Here is a 13114-nt window from a genome sequence, read left to right on the forward strand (position 1 = left end):
TCCCTGTTTGTCCTTCTTCTGTCCTTCATTACCATTGTTGGTCCTGTTGGTGTTTTGTTTTGTTTTTTAAACACCTCTCCTTTACTCCTCTGTCTTTCCCTCTGTGTTCTTAGTGCTGCCACACTTGTGGCAGGCCCCGCATCTTCTGCCTGAATTCTGTAGTGACTTCCTCACTGATCTGTCTTTACATCTTTACTCCTTCTCCTTCTCTTCAGTTTAAATGCTAACCTATGGATTTTCTCAGAATACTGCTTTCGTCACGATTCTGCCGCACGGCCTAGAGTGGCTTGCTGTTGTTACTGTTGCTGAGCTTTTCTGCAGTCTGTAATGAGTTGTTTCTGAACCATTCCAAACTTGATTCCTGTTACTTTACAATTACCGTCTGGTAGTTCTTTCCTTAATGTCTGAGTGACTCCTACATGCCTGGCTTGATGCTAGAGCTGAGGATGACAGAGGTGAGCTAGCCGCTGCCTTCGGGTGGGACCGACGTGGACCTTTGACACGGTCAGTACTCGAGCGAAGAGCGTGTCCAAGCGGCTCCAGGGCACAGAGGCGGCGGCTGCTGGCGTACCGTGGGGGAGCTGGGGAAGCCTTCGCTGGCACTGAAGCTGCAGTCTGCGAGGAGGGAAGAGGCCAGCCAGGGGAAGAGAGAGCTGTAAAGGCAGAGAGGCAGGAAGGCTCAGGAGGTGGGAATATCTCACTTCGATTGACGTGTGGAGACCGTGTGGCTGCACAACATGAGATTGAAAGTGGTTGGGGCCAGATTGGGAAGAACCTTGTGTGCTGTTTGAAAGCCGTTCTAGAGGCAATGAGGGCCTCGTGAAGAATTTTTTAAACAAAGGAGGGACACCAGACTTTGATGGGATAGGACTGAGGAACTGGCAGTAGGGAGGAAGACCCTTGAGGAGTAATCCAGGTGATGGATGAGGAATTGAGCCAGGGGCAGAAGGTTGGGGGAGAGCGAGTGGAGTTGAGAGACATTTTGACAGCCGATAGGACTTGGTAAAATTGGCCACAGGCATTAAGAGTTCGAACTTGAGGTTAGGGAATTTTATTTCTGTAGCAGGCTGCACGCAGTGGGCAGGGGGCACGTAGTAGGTGCGTGTTAATGTCTGTTGAATAAATGAGCACGACGAGAAATGCAGGAAGAAGACATGGAGTAAATGGAGCGGGACCTGGGACTTGGTGTTTTAAACGCATTTTTAATTCTTAATGTGCTCTAAAATTGTTGGAAAGTCTTCTTGGAAATGTGTCAACTTGGTTGTTGTGTTTACAACCCGGGGGGGGAGACAAAGTGTGTAATAGGTGGCCTGCCTTTAAGGAACCGTAAGGATTTTCGGTGGGCATTTAAGAGAATACATTGAATGGCCCAAACTAGCCACAGAGACACTAAGTGCCACCAGAGGTCACAAGGGGGTGGAGACCATTCTCTTTCAACTGGGCCAGGCTTTCTAGGTCAGGAAATGGCATGAGCTAAACGGACAGTTTCCTTTTGTATTAGCTGTTTGCATGCTATTTATTTAATTCATGGACTCCCAATTTTTTTTTCTTCTTTTTAGAGCAACAATAGTGTCACTGGAAGACTTTGAACAAAGGCTAAATCAGGCCATTGAACGAAATGCATTTTTAGAAAGTGAACTTGATGAAAAGGAATCTTTGTTAGTCTCTGTACAGCGGTTAAAGGATGAAGCCAGAGGTAAACCTAAAACTTGAAGAACACCCTCTACCCCACTGTCCCTAAGCCCTGGTTCTAAGCCAGCTCCAGGAGCAAGGTTGAAGGCCGTGTGCACGATCCTTTTGTCAGGCACTGTGCTGCTTTTAGTCTCTCAGCACCTACATCATCAACTCGAAGAAGTAGGTAGTGTTATCCCCCTTTTACAGGTCAGAAAACTGAGCAGAGAGAGGTGGAGTTGTGCCCAAAGTCTTAGAGCTTTTCAGTGGGGATTCAAACCCTGGTCTGTTTTCCAGAACCTTAACTGCTACCACTGTGCGCGTCCTGCTTGGTTTCTTTGGGTCTTCTCCTGTGTTACGCACATAATGACACTGCGTGTGTGCACATATGATAAAGAAGAGACTGCTTTCTTTGTAGTCTGCATTCTACCAAGTATTAAACAAAAGACGGAGGGAGGGAGAATTTTAAAAGGAAAGTATGTATTCACTATATGCTTGTACAGCAGTGTAACTCCCCGGCCCCCTGCCCCCAGGCCCTGGCAACGCCGTTCTTCCTTCTGTGTCTGTGAATCGGACTCTTCTAGGAACCTCACAGAGGTGGGGCCGTACGGTATTTGTCCTTTTGTGACTGGCTTGTTTCCATTCCGCATAACGTCCTCAGGGCTCATCCCTGTAGTGGCACGTGTCAGAATTTCCTTCCGTTTTAAGTCTGCATAAGACCCTGTTACATGCACAGATCACATTTTGTCTATCCATTTATCCACGGATAGACATTTGGGTATATACCCAGGAATGGGATAACTTTGTATACTTTTTTTTTTTTTTTTTTTTTTTTTTAACGTCAGTGTTCTGTAGGTCAGTTGAATAACTGGAAAAGGAAATGTTAATTTGGGCTTAAAAATTCTAGATTTGAAAGCAAGAAAAAAATTGCGGCTGTTTTGAATGCTTCCTTTCTATAACAAAATACTGCATTTTGATAATTAATAAACCATACCAACCCACTTAAAATTCTAAAAGTGTACTTCATTGATTTTGCAGTAATCCCAAAAGAACAGAATAAAAGCAAATGAGTTGAAAAGAGCATTTATTTTTGTGTCCTGTAGGTTCAGTGTGAGTTTTGGTTTGGCCTCCATCCTGTTTCTTTTTGCACATGAGCATAGTTTGCTGTCCTCTTAGGTTATAGCATTTGTATTGGCTTTTTTTTTCCTTTTTCTTTTTTTTAAGTGTTTATTTTTGAGGGGCACTTGGGTGGCTCAGTCAGTTGAGCATCCGACTTCGGCTCAGGTCATGATCTCACGGTTCGTGAGTTCGAGCCCTGCATCGGGCTCTGTGCTGACACCTCAGAGCCTGGAGCCCGCTTCGGATTCTGTATCTCCGTCTCTCTCTGCCCCTCCTTTGCTTGCACTCAGTCTCTCTCTTTCCCTCTCAAAAATAAATAAACATTAAGAAAAATTAAGAAAAAATGTTTATTTTTGAGAGAGAGAGAGACAGTATGAGTGGGAGAGGAGCAGAGAGGGAGACACAGAATCCGAAGCAGGCGCCAGGCTCCGAGCTGTCAGCACAGAGCCCGACGTGGGGCTCGAACTCATGAACTGATCGGCTCGAGATCACGACCTGAGCCACAGTCGGACTCTCAACCGACTGAGCCCTCCCAAGCGCCCTCCCAAGTGTTTTAGTTCTAAAAGATCATTTAGACGGTAGGGTTGTCATTTTTATACCCCAAGAAATAAAAAGCATTAAATAGGAAACTCGTTTTTGGGAAATAGTCATTTAGGAGGAACGTCTTTACGGCTTTTCAGATGTGACTTTGCTGGGTGTGTCTGCTTCCTCGAGTGAGTGTTATTCCCTGTGCAACATTTTGCAGATTTAAGACAAGAACTGGCAGTCCGGGAGAGACAGCAGGAAGTCACCAGAAAGTCGGCGCCCAGCTCTCCGACCCTGGACTGTGAAAAGATGGACTCCGCCGTGCAGGCATCGCTTTCTTTGCCAGCTACTCCCGTTGGCAAAGGGACGGAGAACAGTTTTCCTTCACCCAAAGGTTTGTGCTGTCTTTTCTTTCTGCACCTGTGGTGGATTAGCGACAGAAGGGGGTCTGCCGTGGAAGCAGGGGTCGCCGTGGGGTGAGCAGCGATTTCACTTTAGAAGTTGGTGAAATCAAGCACTCTGCGGAGCAGAGGAAGAGGTTGGTTTCCCAGGCGGCTCCTGCACAGGGCAGTGGTGCCTGCGTGTGCAGTAAGAGCAGCTTAATGCATCGAGTCTTTAAGAAGTTGCAGGTTTTTCAAAGCAACGTTGATTTTTTGATGGTAGCAGGAGTACAGCTTCATGTTGAAAAGTTGAAAAAAAAAGACCCACCGCAGTCTAACCGCTGCAAGGCAGCTATTGGTTTTTTTTTTTTTTCAACATAATTTTATTTTTTTAAATTTACATCCAAGTTAGCATATGGTGCAACAATGATTTCAGGAGTAGATTGCTTGATGCCCCTCCCCCATTTAGCCCATCCCCCTTCCCACACCCTCCAGTAACCCTCAGTTTGTTCTCCATATTTATGAGTCTCTTCTGTTTTGTCCCCTCCCTGTTTTTATATTATTTTTGCTTCCCTTCCCTGTGTTCATCTGTCCTGTGTCTTAAAGTCCTCATATGAGTGAAGTCCTATGATTTTTGTCTTTCTCTAATTTCACCTAGCATAATACCCTCCAGTTCCATCCACGTAGTTGCAAATGGCAAGATTTCATTCTTTTCGATTGCCGAATAATACTCCATTGTGTGTGTGTGCGTGTGTGCGTGTGTATATATATATATATATATATATACACACACATACGTGTGTGTGTGTATACACACACGCACACACGCACACACCACATCTTCTTTATCCATTCATCCATCCGTGGACATTTGGGCTCTTTCCACACTTTGGCTATTGTCGATAGTGCTGCTGTAAACATGGGGGTGCATGTGTCCCTTCGAAACAGCACACCTGTATCCCATGGATAAATGCCTAGTGGTGCAATTGCCGGGTCGTAGGGTAGTTCTGCTTTTAGTTTTTTGAGGAACCTCCATGCTGTTTTCCAGAGTGGCTGCACCAGCTTGCATTCCCGGGGGCAGCTATTGTTAATGCGGAATTTTTTCCGCTGTGTGTGTGTGTTTGCTTGTGCCACACCTTGTTACACATAAGCTTGGGGATTGTATTTAAATACAGTTTTATTTCTTGGGCCACTTCACATATCACCGAAGACTAGAGGCTTTTACACACGGCGTGTACAGAGAGACTCCCTGAGTTACCATTCGGCTCAGGTGGGCGTGAGCTTTCTGTTACGTGCCTTGGTGGCTGCCGTTTTCAGAGGTGACATTCGGAGTAATCCACGAGCAGTACGTGAGAATGTTCCTTTTGCTGTCAGCCAGTATGGTTTTTTATATCCAGCTAAGCAGAAACACCACTTAGTGGCCACTACGTAGAACCTTAGAATGGAGCCCCCACAGGGCTTCATTCAGATTTGTTTCATTTTTGCAGCTTGCAGATACTTGGCCACTCCCACTCCTCCATTCTTTTTTCTTCCCAGACTGGAGCTCTTTCTTCCCATCCCTTTTTTAAATAAAGGATCTTCTCTTTCAGAGTGATAGGAGAAGATTTTCTCTTCAGACAGCGAAGTAAGCTCGCTCTATCTGTCCTGCCCAGTACAGTAGCCGCTAGCCCACGTGTGACCGTTCACATTTAAGTTTTTATTACAGTGAATTAACATTTAAAATTCAGTTTCCCAGTTGCAGTAGCCACATTTCAAGTGCTCAGTAGCCCTTCAGTAGAGAACTTCTCCTACCTTCACTTAGTTATAAGGTGAAATTGGCTCAGGAACGGGAAAATGCCATAGAGTCGTTAGGGTGGTGTTATTTACGCTTGTGCTGGGGTTGCTGCCGAGGACATAGAGCAGGCGGGGTGCACATGGTCGCAGGCGTCAAAAACTCTCACTGTCCATTTTGGAGAATGGCTGCTTGTGTATTTGAGGATCTCAGAATTCCTAACATTTGAGAATGAACAAAGGTTTGCTTTCTGGTACCGATAGAACTGTGTGGCTAAGTTCTGAAAATTCTTCAGTTGAGCCCTAATCAGAAGAATCGGGAGCTCAGTTGAGGTAAGACCCAGACAGGTGCGCGTCCTGTCATAGCTCATTAGAGTTTTAATTCAGGGACTTGGCTGCGGTGAGCAGGGCAAGGTCAGTGGGACACAGAGCTTGCTTGCTCTGGCACAGGATTAAGATTGTCAACCCCGAGGCAGTGCTGTTTGTCCAAGTAGGCTGGGACGTTTGCAGACTGGGACTGAGAGTGTGCACTTTAACCAACCTGAAAGCTGCTGCGTGCCAGATCACCGCACTTGTGTGACAGATGAGTCAGCACAGACCTGACGAGAAGCTGGAGATTAGTGAAATCAGTGCAAGCCTGAAGGGCCGTCCTCTATGAAGTGGTCTGTCTTTAATTGTATTTTAGAAGTAACACTGCCGGTTTCCAAAAAGCATCTAAGACAGCTTTCCATAAAAGCACAGATTTAATAGTTTGAGGGTAATAGGGAAAAACGAGGTCTGGAAATACCTGCCGAGAAAAGTACAGCAGTTTGTTTATACCCTGGTGAGCCCCTGTCCTGTGCCGTGCATTATTCTAGACGCTGGGAGTCTAGTGGTGAATGGGACCGCGTCCCCACCTTCAGTTAGATTGTATTCTGGAGGACAAGGACAGTGAACGGCAGCAACAAAGCGTTTACGTACTGATCAGCGCTCCGTAGCGTTGAGTGCTTCCTATGGGCAGGTGTTTCGAGAGTGTATTAGCTAACTTAAACTTCACAACGACTTTGAAGTGTTCTTATTAGCCCTCTTCTACATATGGGCGGCTTACTAAAGCTCACACAGTTACTCAGTGGCAGAGATGGATTCGTATGTAGCAGTTTAGCCCAAGAGCTCGTAACTGGTAGACACCATCTCAAAAGTAAACGGAAGAAACGTGCATGACTGAAAACGGCTGCTGAGGGCGTGCAAGAAGGTGTGAGTAAATGTCCCACGAAATAACCCCATTCCGAGTGGGGAGACTGCGGGAGCATCCGTTCTCCCCAAATCAACGAGTAATTTAAATTGCTAATGAAAATCCCAAGAGGGTCTTTTAAATTGGCAAGTTGATTTTAAAGTTACTCTGGAAGAGTAAGTGTGCCAAGAAAAGCTTGAAATAGGCTAATAACAACAGGCTTTTCCCTTCAAGACAGCAGAGCATGTTTTAATGAAAGCAGCCTATTTCTGGTGCAATAGACTAATAAGTCAATGGAACTAAAATATATAGGGAATTCAGTGTATGAAAAGTGCCATTTCAGATGAGACGAGTCGTCTTCATGTTACGGTATTAGGACATTTGGCTATCCGTTTGAAAAAAGCTTCGATATTTGATGGATCAACTGATGTAAATGTTAAAAAAAAAATCAGGAAAACCTAAGGAGGACGTAAGAGGAACATATTTATGATACCAAGGTGAGGAAGCCCAGGCTTCCCCACCAAAACAAAAAGCTTGGAAGATGAATGTCACACTGAGAAGTGTAAGACCTAGAAGAGAGAGGGTGAACGTCTACAGTCGATAGGGCCCTTGCACGTTGATTAAAGGAAAGACCACCCAGTAGATGAAGTGTGGAGGATAAACAGATGATTTCCAGAAGAAGAGATTCACATATCTAGTTAGCAAGGAAACAAAAACACAACAGAATGACTATCAAATTGGCAAAAAAAAAAAAAAAAAAGAAAAAGATAATGTCTCGTATCGTTGATGGCGTTGCCATACAGATTGCTGACCTTGGCACAACCTTCTCAGAGAGCATTTTGGCAGTATCTCCTAAGGTGGACGACATGGGCATATCCTGTGACCCAGCAGTTCTATTTTTAGGAATCGCTTCTCCAGAAATCCTTGTCTAGATGTTTGAAGGATATATGTCCTTTTAGCATTATTTGTAATGTAAAATTAGGTGTAGTCTAAATATCAGTCAGTTGAAGGAGACAGTTCAACATATTGAGGGTGTCCCACTTTGTACTTCCTGTCCACGGTTTGGAATTCTTTTTCATTCCGCGTATTCTGCTTTGTAACGTCAACAACAAAACCGGCAACAAGATGTAGAGGGAACAACAAGTGTAACCACTCCTCTCTTCTTTTTCTCTAGCTATACCAAACGGTTTTGGTACCAGTCCACTAACTCCTTCTGCTAGGATATCAGCACTAAACATCGTGGGGGATCTCTTACGGAAAGTAGGGGTAAGCATTCAATTATTTACCCCCGCGTATTTCAGCTGCCAAGGTGTTGAATTCTTAATTCGGAGGGAGGGAAGAAAAAAAGGGGACCTTCTTGTGCTGAAGGCCTTGATTAAGCAGAGAGACGGAAGCATCTGGTGATGAGCCGAGACTGCTCCGGGGAACAGTGTTGGGGCTCGGGCCCGCTAGTGCTTCTGCAGACGGCCCTGCGCGCTGAGCTCTTGGCCCCCCACCCCCAACCCCCGGGGGCGTTCTGTGTGTCCCCATGGCTGTTTCCCCATCGTGGTCCCTCCATCTTTTTCTACACTGATTGCTCTGTGGCCTGCTATGTGTTCTGTGCCACTCCTGAATCCTGTTCCTGCTGTAGTGTCCCCCCCCGACCACCCCCTCAGCTGTCTCTGCAGGACTCAGCACTGGCTCATGACGGGCCTTCCTCGTCTTAGTCACGTCTGTCTTACTGCTCCTTGGCCACTTGAGCTTCTGTGCTGTCTCCTTGGCTCTAACCCGGTATTCCAGAACAGTTGGGCTTTTGAAATATTAAACTCGTTTTACTGCTTATTCAGTTTTTTCCTTCTAGAATACCTACTCTCTGACCTTACAGTGGTGGGAGCCTCTTGGCCTTTTAGCCATCTCTTGCTTTCATTTCTTGTGCTCATCCGTGATCCCACAGATGGCTTACTCTGTCACTGCTGACTCGTCATCTTTTTGGCCATGGACGAGACCTGCCGTCTGGATCAGTCAAGCAGTTGGACCTCTCCTTCCCTGAACCTGGATCTCAGGAAGCAGTTACGTAGCTGTGTGGATTTATGCCACTGTGAAGTTAGCACCTCCTGCTTTGGTTCCCTTTCCTGTTTCCCTCGGCGACTTCTACCTCCCTTCTCAGTGATCTGCCCCTGAAACTGCCTGCTATCCACTGCCCCTTCACATACTTTTTTGTGAGAGATATTTTCTGAAAAAAGCAGAAATTGCATTATGCGTCACATAATGAAGAAATGGGAGGCCACGGTACAGGGTCCCGTGTCTGCCTTTTCTGGCTGATACAGTGATTTTCTGACCATCAGAGTAATTCTAAATCTGCATTTTAGCCTAGTATAAAAAACAATAAAAATTATTTCATACAGTACATAATGTTTTCTCCTAACCATTTTTAAAATCCCATTTGTTACAAGAATTATGGTATTTAGCTCCATAACTCAAATAATGTGTTTATTTTTTGGTGTCTTGACTTCTCAGCTTTAAGCAAAAAGATGAAGTTAACTCACATCCCCCCAGTTTTTTATTTTTTGGTCTCTTGGTTATTTTTATAACTTTAAATGACATGCTTAAACCTCTGTTTCTCAATTTATTACACTCTCAGCTCCTTGTTGTGTTTGTGAGTTCTCTGTCCCATCTTGCACTCTCCACTGGTTGGTTGTAAAAACTGAAAACTTGTAGCGTCTACAGTGTTCTGCCCCCCGCCCCCCCCCCCCCCCCCCCCCCCGCCCCGTGTACTGTCCATCGTAGAGCAGGAGCTGGGCTCTTGACTCAACCGTGTGTCAAGCATTTGTTTTTTTATGGTTTACTCAAAATATGCCCAGTTTTTTCCTATTTGTATCCTTTTTCCTTTTCCTGGCACTCTCAATTACCTTTTTCCTTTTTCCTTTTCCTGGCGCTCTCAATTACCACCTTCTTCTGGTGGGTGGAAGAAGCCAGGCCTTTCTTTGCCAGGTCTCGTGTCTCGCAGCTTCTCACGGTCCCTTCCCGCCTGCGCTTGGATAGGCTCGTGGCTTCTCTGCTGTGGTTCTCTGCCCTTCGTCCCCGGGTTGGCTCTGCGTGTTCCTGGACTTCCTGTCCGCAACTTTCTTTGTTCCTTGTTTGCTTTGCTTATTACGTTAAGTGATTTATTCAGAAATGGTGCCCGAATGGTGACCTTGGGAGTCCCTGTGTGGTTTATCCATGGAGTTGACAGCCTGCCTCCCAGACGTCACCAGAGCTTTTGGTCTGCGGTTATTTGCCAGCCCTGCGTGCTCTTAGGGATGTTTCATTTTCCACTTCTTTGTCCTCCTTTGTCCGCTGACTTGAACTGGAAGCTCCATCCCCACTCCTGCATCCTCTTCCACTGAGAAATCAAGGCCCTCTGATTTCAACTTCTTCGTTTCCCCTCTTACCTTCTTTTGTTACTCTCCTCTCATCGCCTGTGTTTGTAGCCATTCTCCCTTTTTATCTCCGTGGTCAAAGTATCATGTTCTGCCCATGGCTGATTTTGTCCCTCTGTGCCTTGGATCCCAGGTCTTCCAGCCCTCTTGTCGGTGTCTCCTGTATTTTTAGCGTTTTACTGTGTTGTAATATTTGTATGTCATCTTTACGGGTTACACGTTATGTGTCATGTACATACTTTGTATGTGATGTTTGTGTATTACGAATCCTACAGTGTTTAATCCAAGTAAAAGCATCCGTTCTTTCCTTTTACCCTATATCTCTCTTTAACGGTCACCCTCTTTCTCCCTTCCCTTCACAGCAAGGCTTTTTGAAAGTGTGTCTTCATTTATTGTTAGCATTTTTTACCGCGTTCATGCTCCCCAGACAGCCCAGTCTGGGCTCTGTCCCCTGCTCATTGATGATCTCAGCACCGCCAAACCCAATGGATGCTCTTTGTTCTGCCCTACTTCTTGAAACACTCAACACTGACTTTTTTTTAAATGCCTTTTTTTTTTTTTTTTTAAGTTTTATTTTAGAGAGTGAGAGTGCGAGCAGGTGAGAAGGAGAGAGAATGAATCTCAAGCAGGCTCCGTGCTCTGCGGGAGCTTGACATGGGGGCTCGATCTCACTAGTGGGATCGTGACCTGAGCCGAAATTAAGAGTCAGCTCAACCGGACACCCAGGCACTTCCCCCCTTTTTTCTTTCTTTGAGAGAGAGCGAGCATGTGCACGTGATGCCTTCTTTGCTTCTCTGATCCTGTGTCAGGTCTGCTTCCTGCCTTCCTGCTCGTTCTCTTTGTCATCTTGGTGGGTCTTCATATGCGTGCCCTTTCAGTGTTGATTTTACTCAGAGTTCTGTCCTTGAATTCCTGATCTCATTCACAGCCATGACCTTGTCTACTCCCTGGCGTGAATATCTTCTCAATCTTCATTTCTAGACCCCTCTTCTCCCGAGTGTCAGACTGCAGGTCTGTACTACTGATCCCTCAGACACAGGTCGTGCTGTAGGACGGTGTTCACTCAGCAAGTATTTGAATGAATGAGTGTCTTGCATGTAGGAAATGAATGGCTCTCTAATAGTCCACAACTCAGAAAGGAACCTGGCATCTGTCTCTGTCTACTTGTGCCACATTTTTCTTAGTGAAGGTCAGGATTATAGCTGTAATCCTTGGTAACACTGAGGGGAATAACTTGTTCTGAGCTCGTGATGTTGGAGTCAGCATAAATATCCCCTCTTTCTATTAGTGAGGTGATTGTGGCTTAAATGGCTACCATTATCCACTGAGAAAGTACAATTTTAGTCTTGAAATAGAAGTGTCTTAAAATGCAGATTTTTATGTACAGCTACTGTTTTGACAACCAGATCATTCCTCCTTCTTTCCGTAGGCTTTAGAATCCAAACTAGCGGCTTGCAGGAATTTTGCAAAGGACCAGGCATCACGAAAATCCTATCTTTCAGGGAATGTTAACTGTGGGCTGATGAACAGCGACAGCACAAAGTTCCCTCGATCAGGACACACGTCTTTCTTTGACAAAGGGTAAGTCTTGGACCTTTTAAATGATAGTTTGGAGCAGTGACGTAGCACGTTATTAAGCGAGCTTATTGAACTTCGGAAAGGTAAACTCTGTCCGGTAAGCCTACCTGAGATGGTGTCACCCAGATCTCAGGGGACCCGAAATCTGTTGTCTTCAGGTCCCCATGGAGTCTGTTGCCCTGGGAGCTCTGAGGCTTCCGTCTCGGGAGGCAGACTCTTGCCAGGCAGCAGTGTTAGGCTCTGGGTATTCAGGATGGCCGTGGTACTGTCCTTGTGGTCAGGGTGCTTCAAGGTTGGGAGACGTTCTCGGCCAGTTTGTGGTAAGGGTGGACGAGAGCACTGTGGTCGTGACCGTGCGGACTCTGCGTTTTAGAAAAATATGAACCCTCTGGATCAAATACAGTTCAGGAGGCACCGGTTCAGTATGATGAGAAGGTGGTTTTGGGGAGTTGAGAGTTAAAAAAAAAAACTGGCGTAAGTTGGAAGCAGTGGTGCGCCCTCAGTGCAGCAGGTTCCAGCTGGTACAGGTGCGTAAAGAGTAAACATCCTTACGCCTATTCCTGGGCACATAGGGTCCTGTTTTTCTGCGTCTGCCGCATGCTTTTGAGAGTCTGTGGGGCTGTACCTTAAATATTGCTCTGCTGCCCCCTACACGACTTAGGCTTTTGAGATCTTTCCATGTCAGCACATATTGTTGTACCTCGAGTGAAAGAGACCGACGCTGCACGGTTATCCTTTGGATGTGCCTTGATTTGGCTACAACCAGTTAGGACCGTGGTCTGGGTAGCCTGACCGCGTCACCTCATGTAGCTGTTCCTGGAACAGCGGCTGAGGTGCCGTGAGCCCTTGCTTGTTTTTTGAGTCGTAGAGGCTGTTCTTGTTCTATGAAAGCGATACAGATGCAAGTCTAGAGATTTTCAGCTTTTTTTTTTTTTTTTTTTTTTTTTAAGAGAGACAGAACAAGAACTGGGGGAGGGGCAGAGAGAGAGAGAGAGAGTGAGTGAGAGGGAGAATCCCAAGCAGACTCCATGTTCAGCACAGGGCCCAACGCTGGACTTGATCCCATGACCTTGGGATCATGACCCGAGCTGAAATCAAGAGTCAGACGCTCAACTAATTGAGCCGCCCAGGCGCCTCTAGAAACTTCAGTTTCTTAAAGGAGCTCTCCTCACTATGGCGCATTTAGGGAGGACTGGATGTGGCACACAGTCCGCTGTGAACAGCGCCTTTTGTCCACCCTTGCGGAGTGTTCTGGGTTCTCTCTCTCCCTTACGGGAGTTCTTCCTTCAAGTATACACATTTCAGTAAGGAGCACATTCTAGAATAGCAGTATATGAATCAGAGCTTCATTCTGACCGTTGGGATTCCTCAGGGAGCGTAAGTATAAAATTAATTTTCCTCAGGTTTAGGGGTTTCAGGCACTCTTGAGGAGTGCCTGTTTTCATACTGTAATGGCAAGCGGA

The 13114-nt window shown here is 45.9% G+C and overlaps 1 protein-coding gene across 8 annotated transcripts in view; it reads left to right on the forward strand.

Annotated features, from left to right (window-relative positions):
• NDEL1 (nudE neurodevelopment protein 1 like 1) overlaps positions 1-13114 on the forward strand; it is a 76806-nt gene that overhangs the window by 23584 nt on the left and 40108 nt on the right. For 5 of the 8 annotated variants that reach the window (XM_042966034.1, XM_042966035.1, XM_015539192.2 and 2 more), the window contains exons 6-9: positions 1560-1696; positions 3536-3709; positions 7850-7941; positions 11503-11654. In XM_042966034.1, coding sequence (XP_042821968.1) covers positions 1560-1696; positions 3536-3709; positions 7850-7941; positions 11503-11654 — 555 coding nt within the window. The remainder of the gene's footprint in view (positions 1-1559; positions 1697-3535; positions 3710-7849; positions 7942-11502; positions 11655-13114) is intronic. The other 3 variants (XR_006211057.1, XR_006211056.1, XR_006211055.1) reach the window with 1 other exon arrangement.

This window comes from Panthera tigris, chromosome E1 (assembly GCF_018350195.1).
Source record: "Panthera tigris isolate Pti1 chromosome E1, P.tigris_Pti1_mat1.1, whole genome shotgun sequence".
NCBI classification, from domain to species: Eukaryota; Metazoa; Chordata; class Mammalia; order Carnivora; family Felidae; genus Panthera; species Panthera tigris.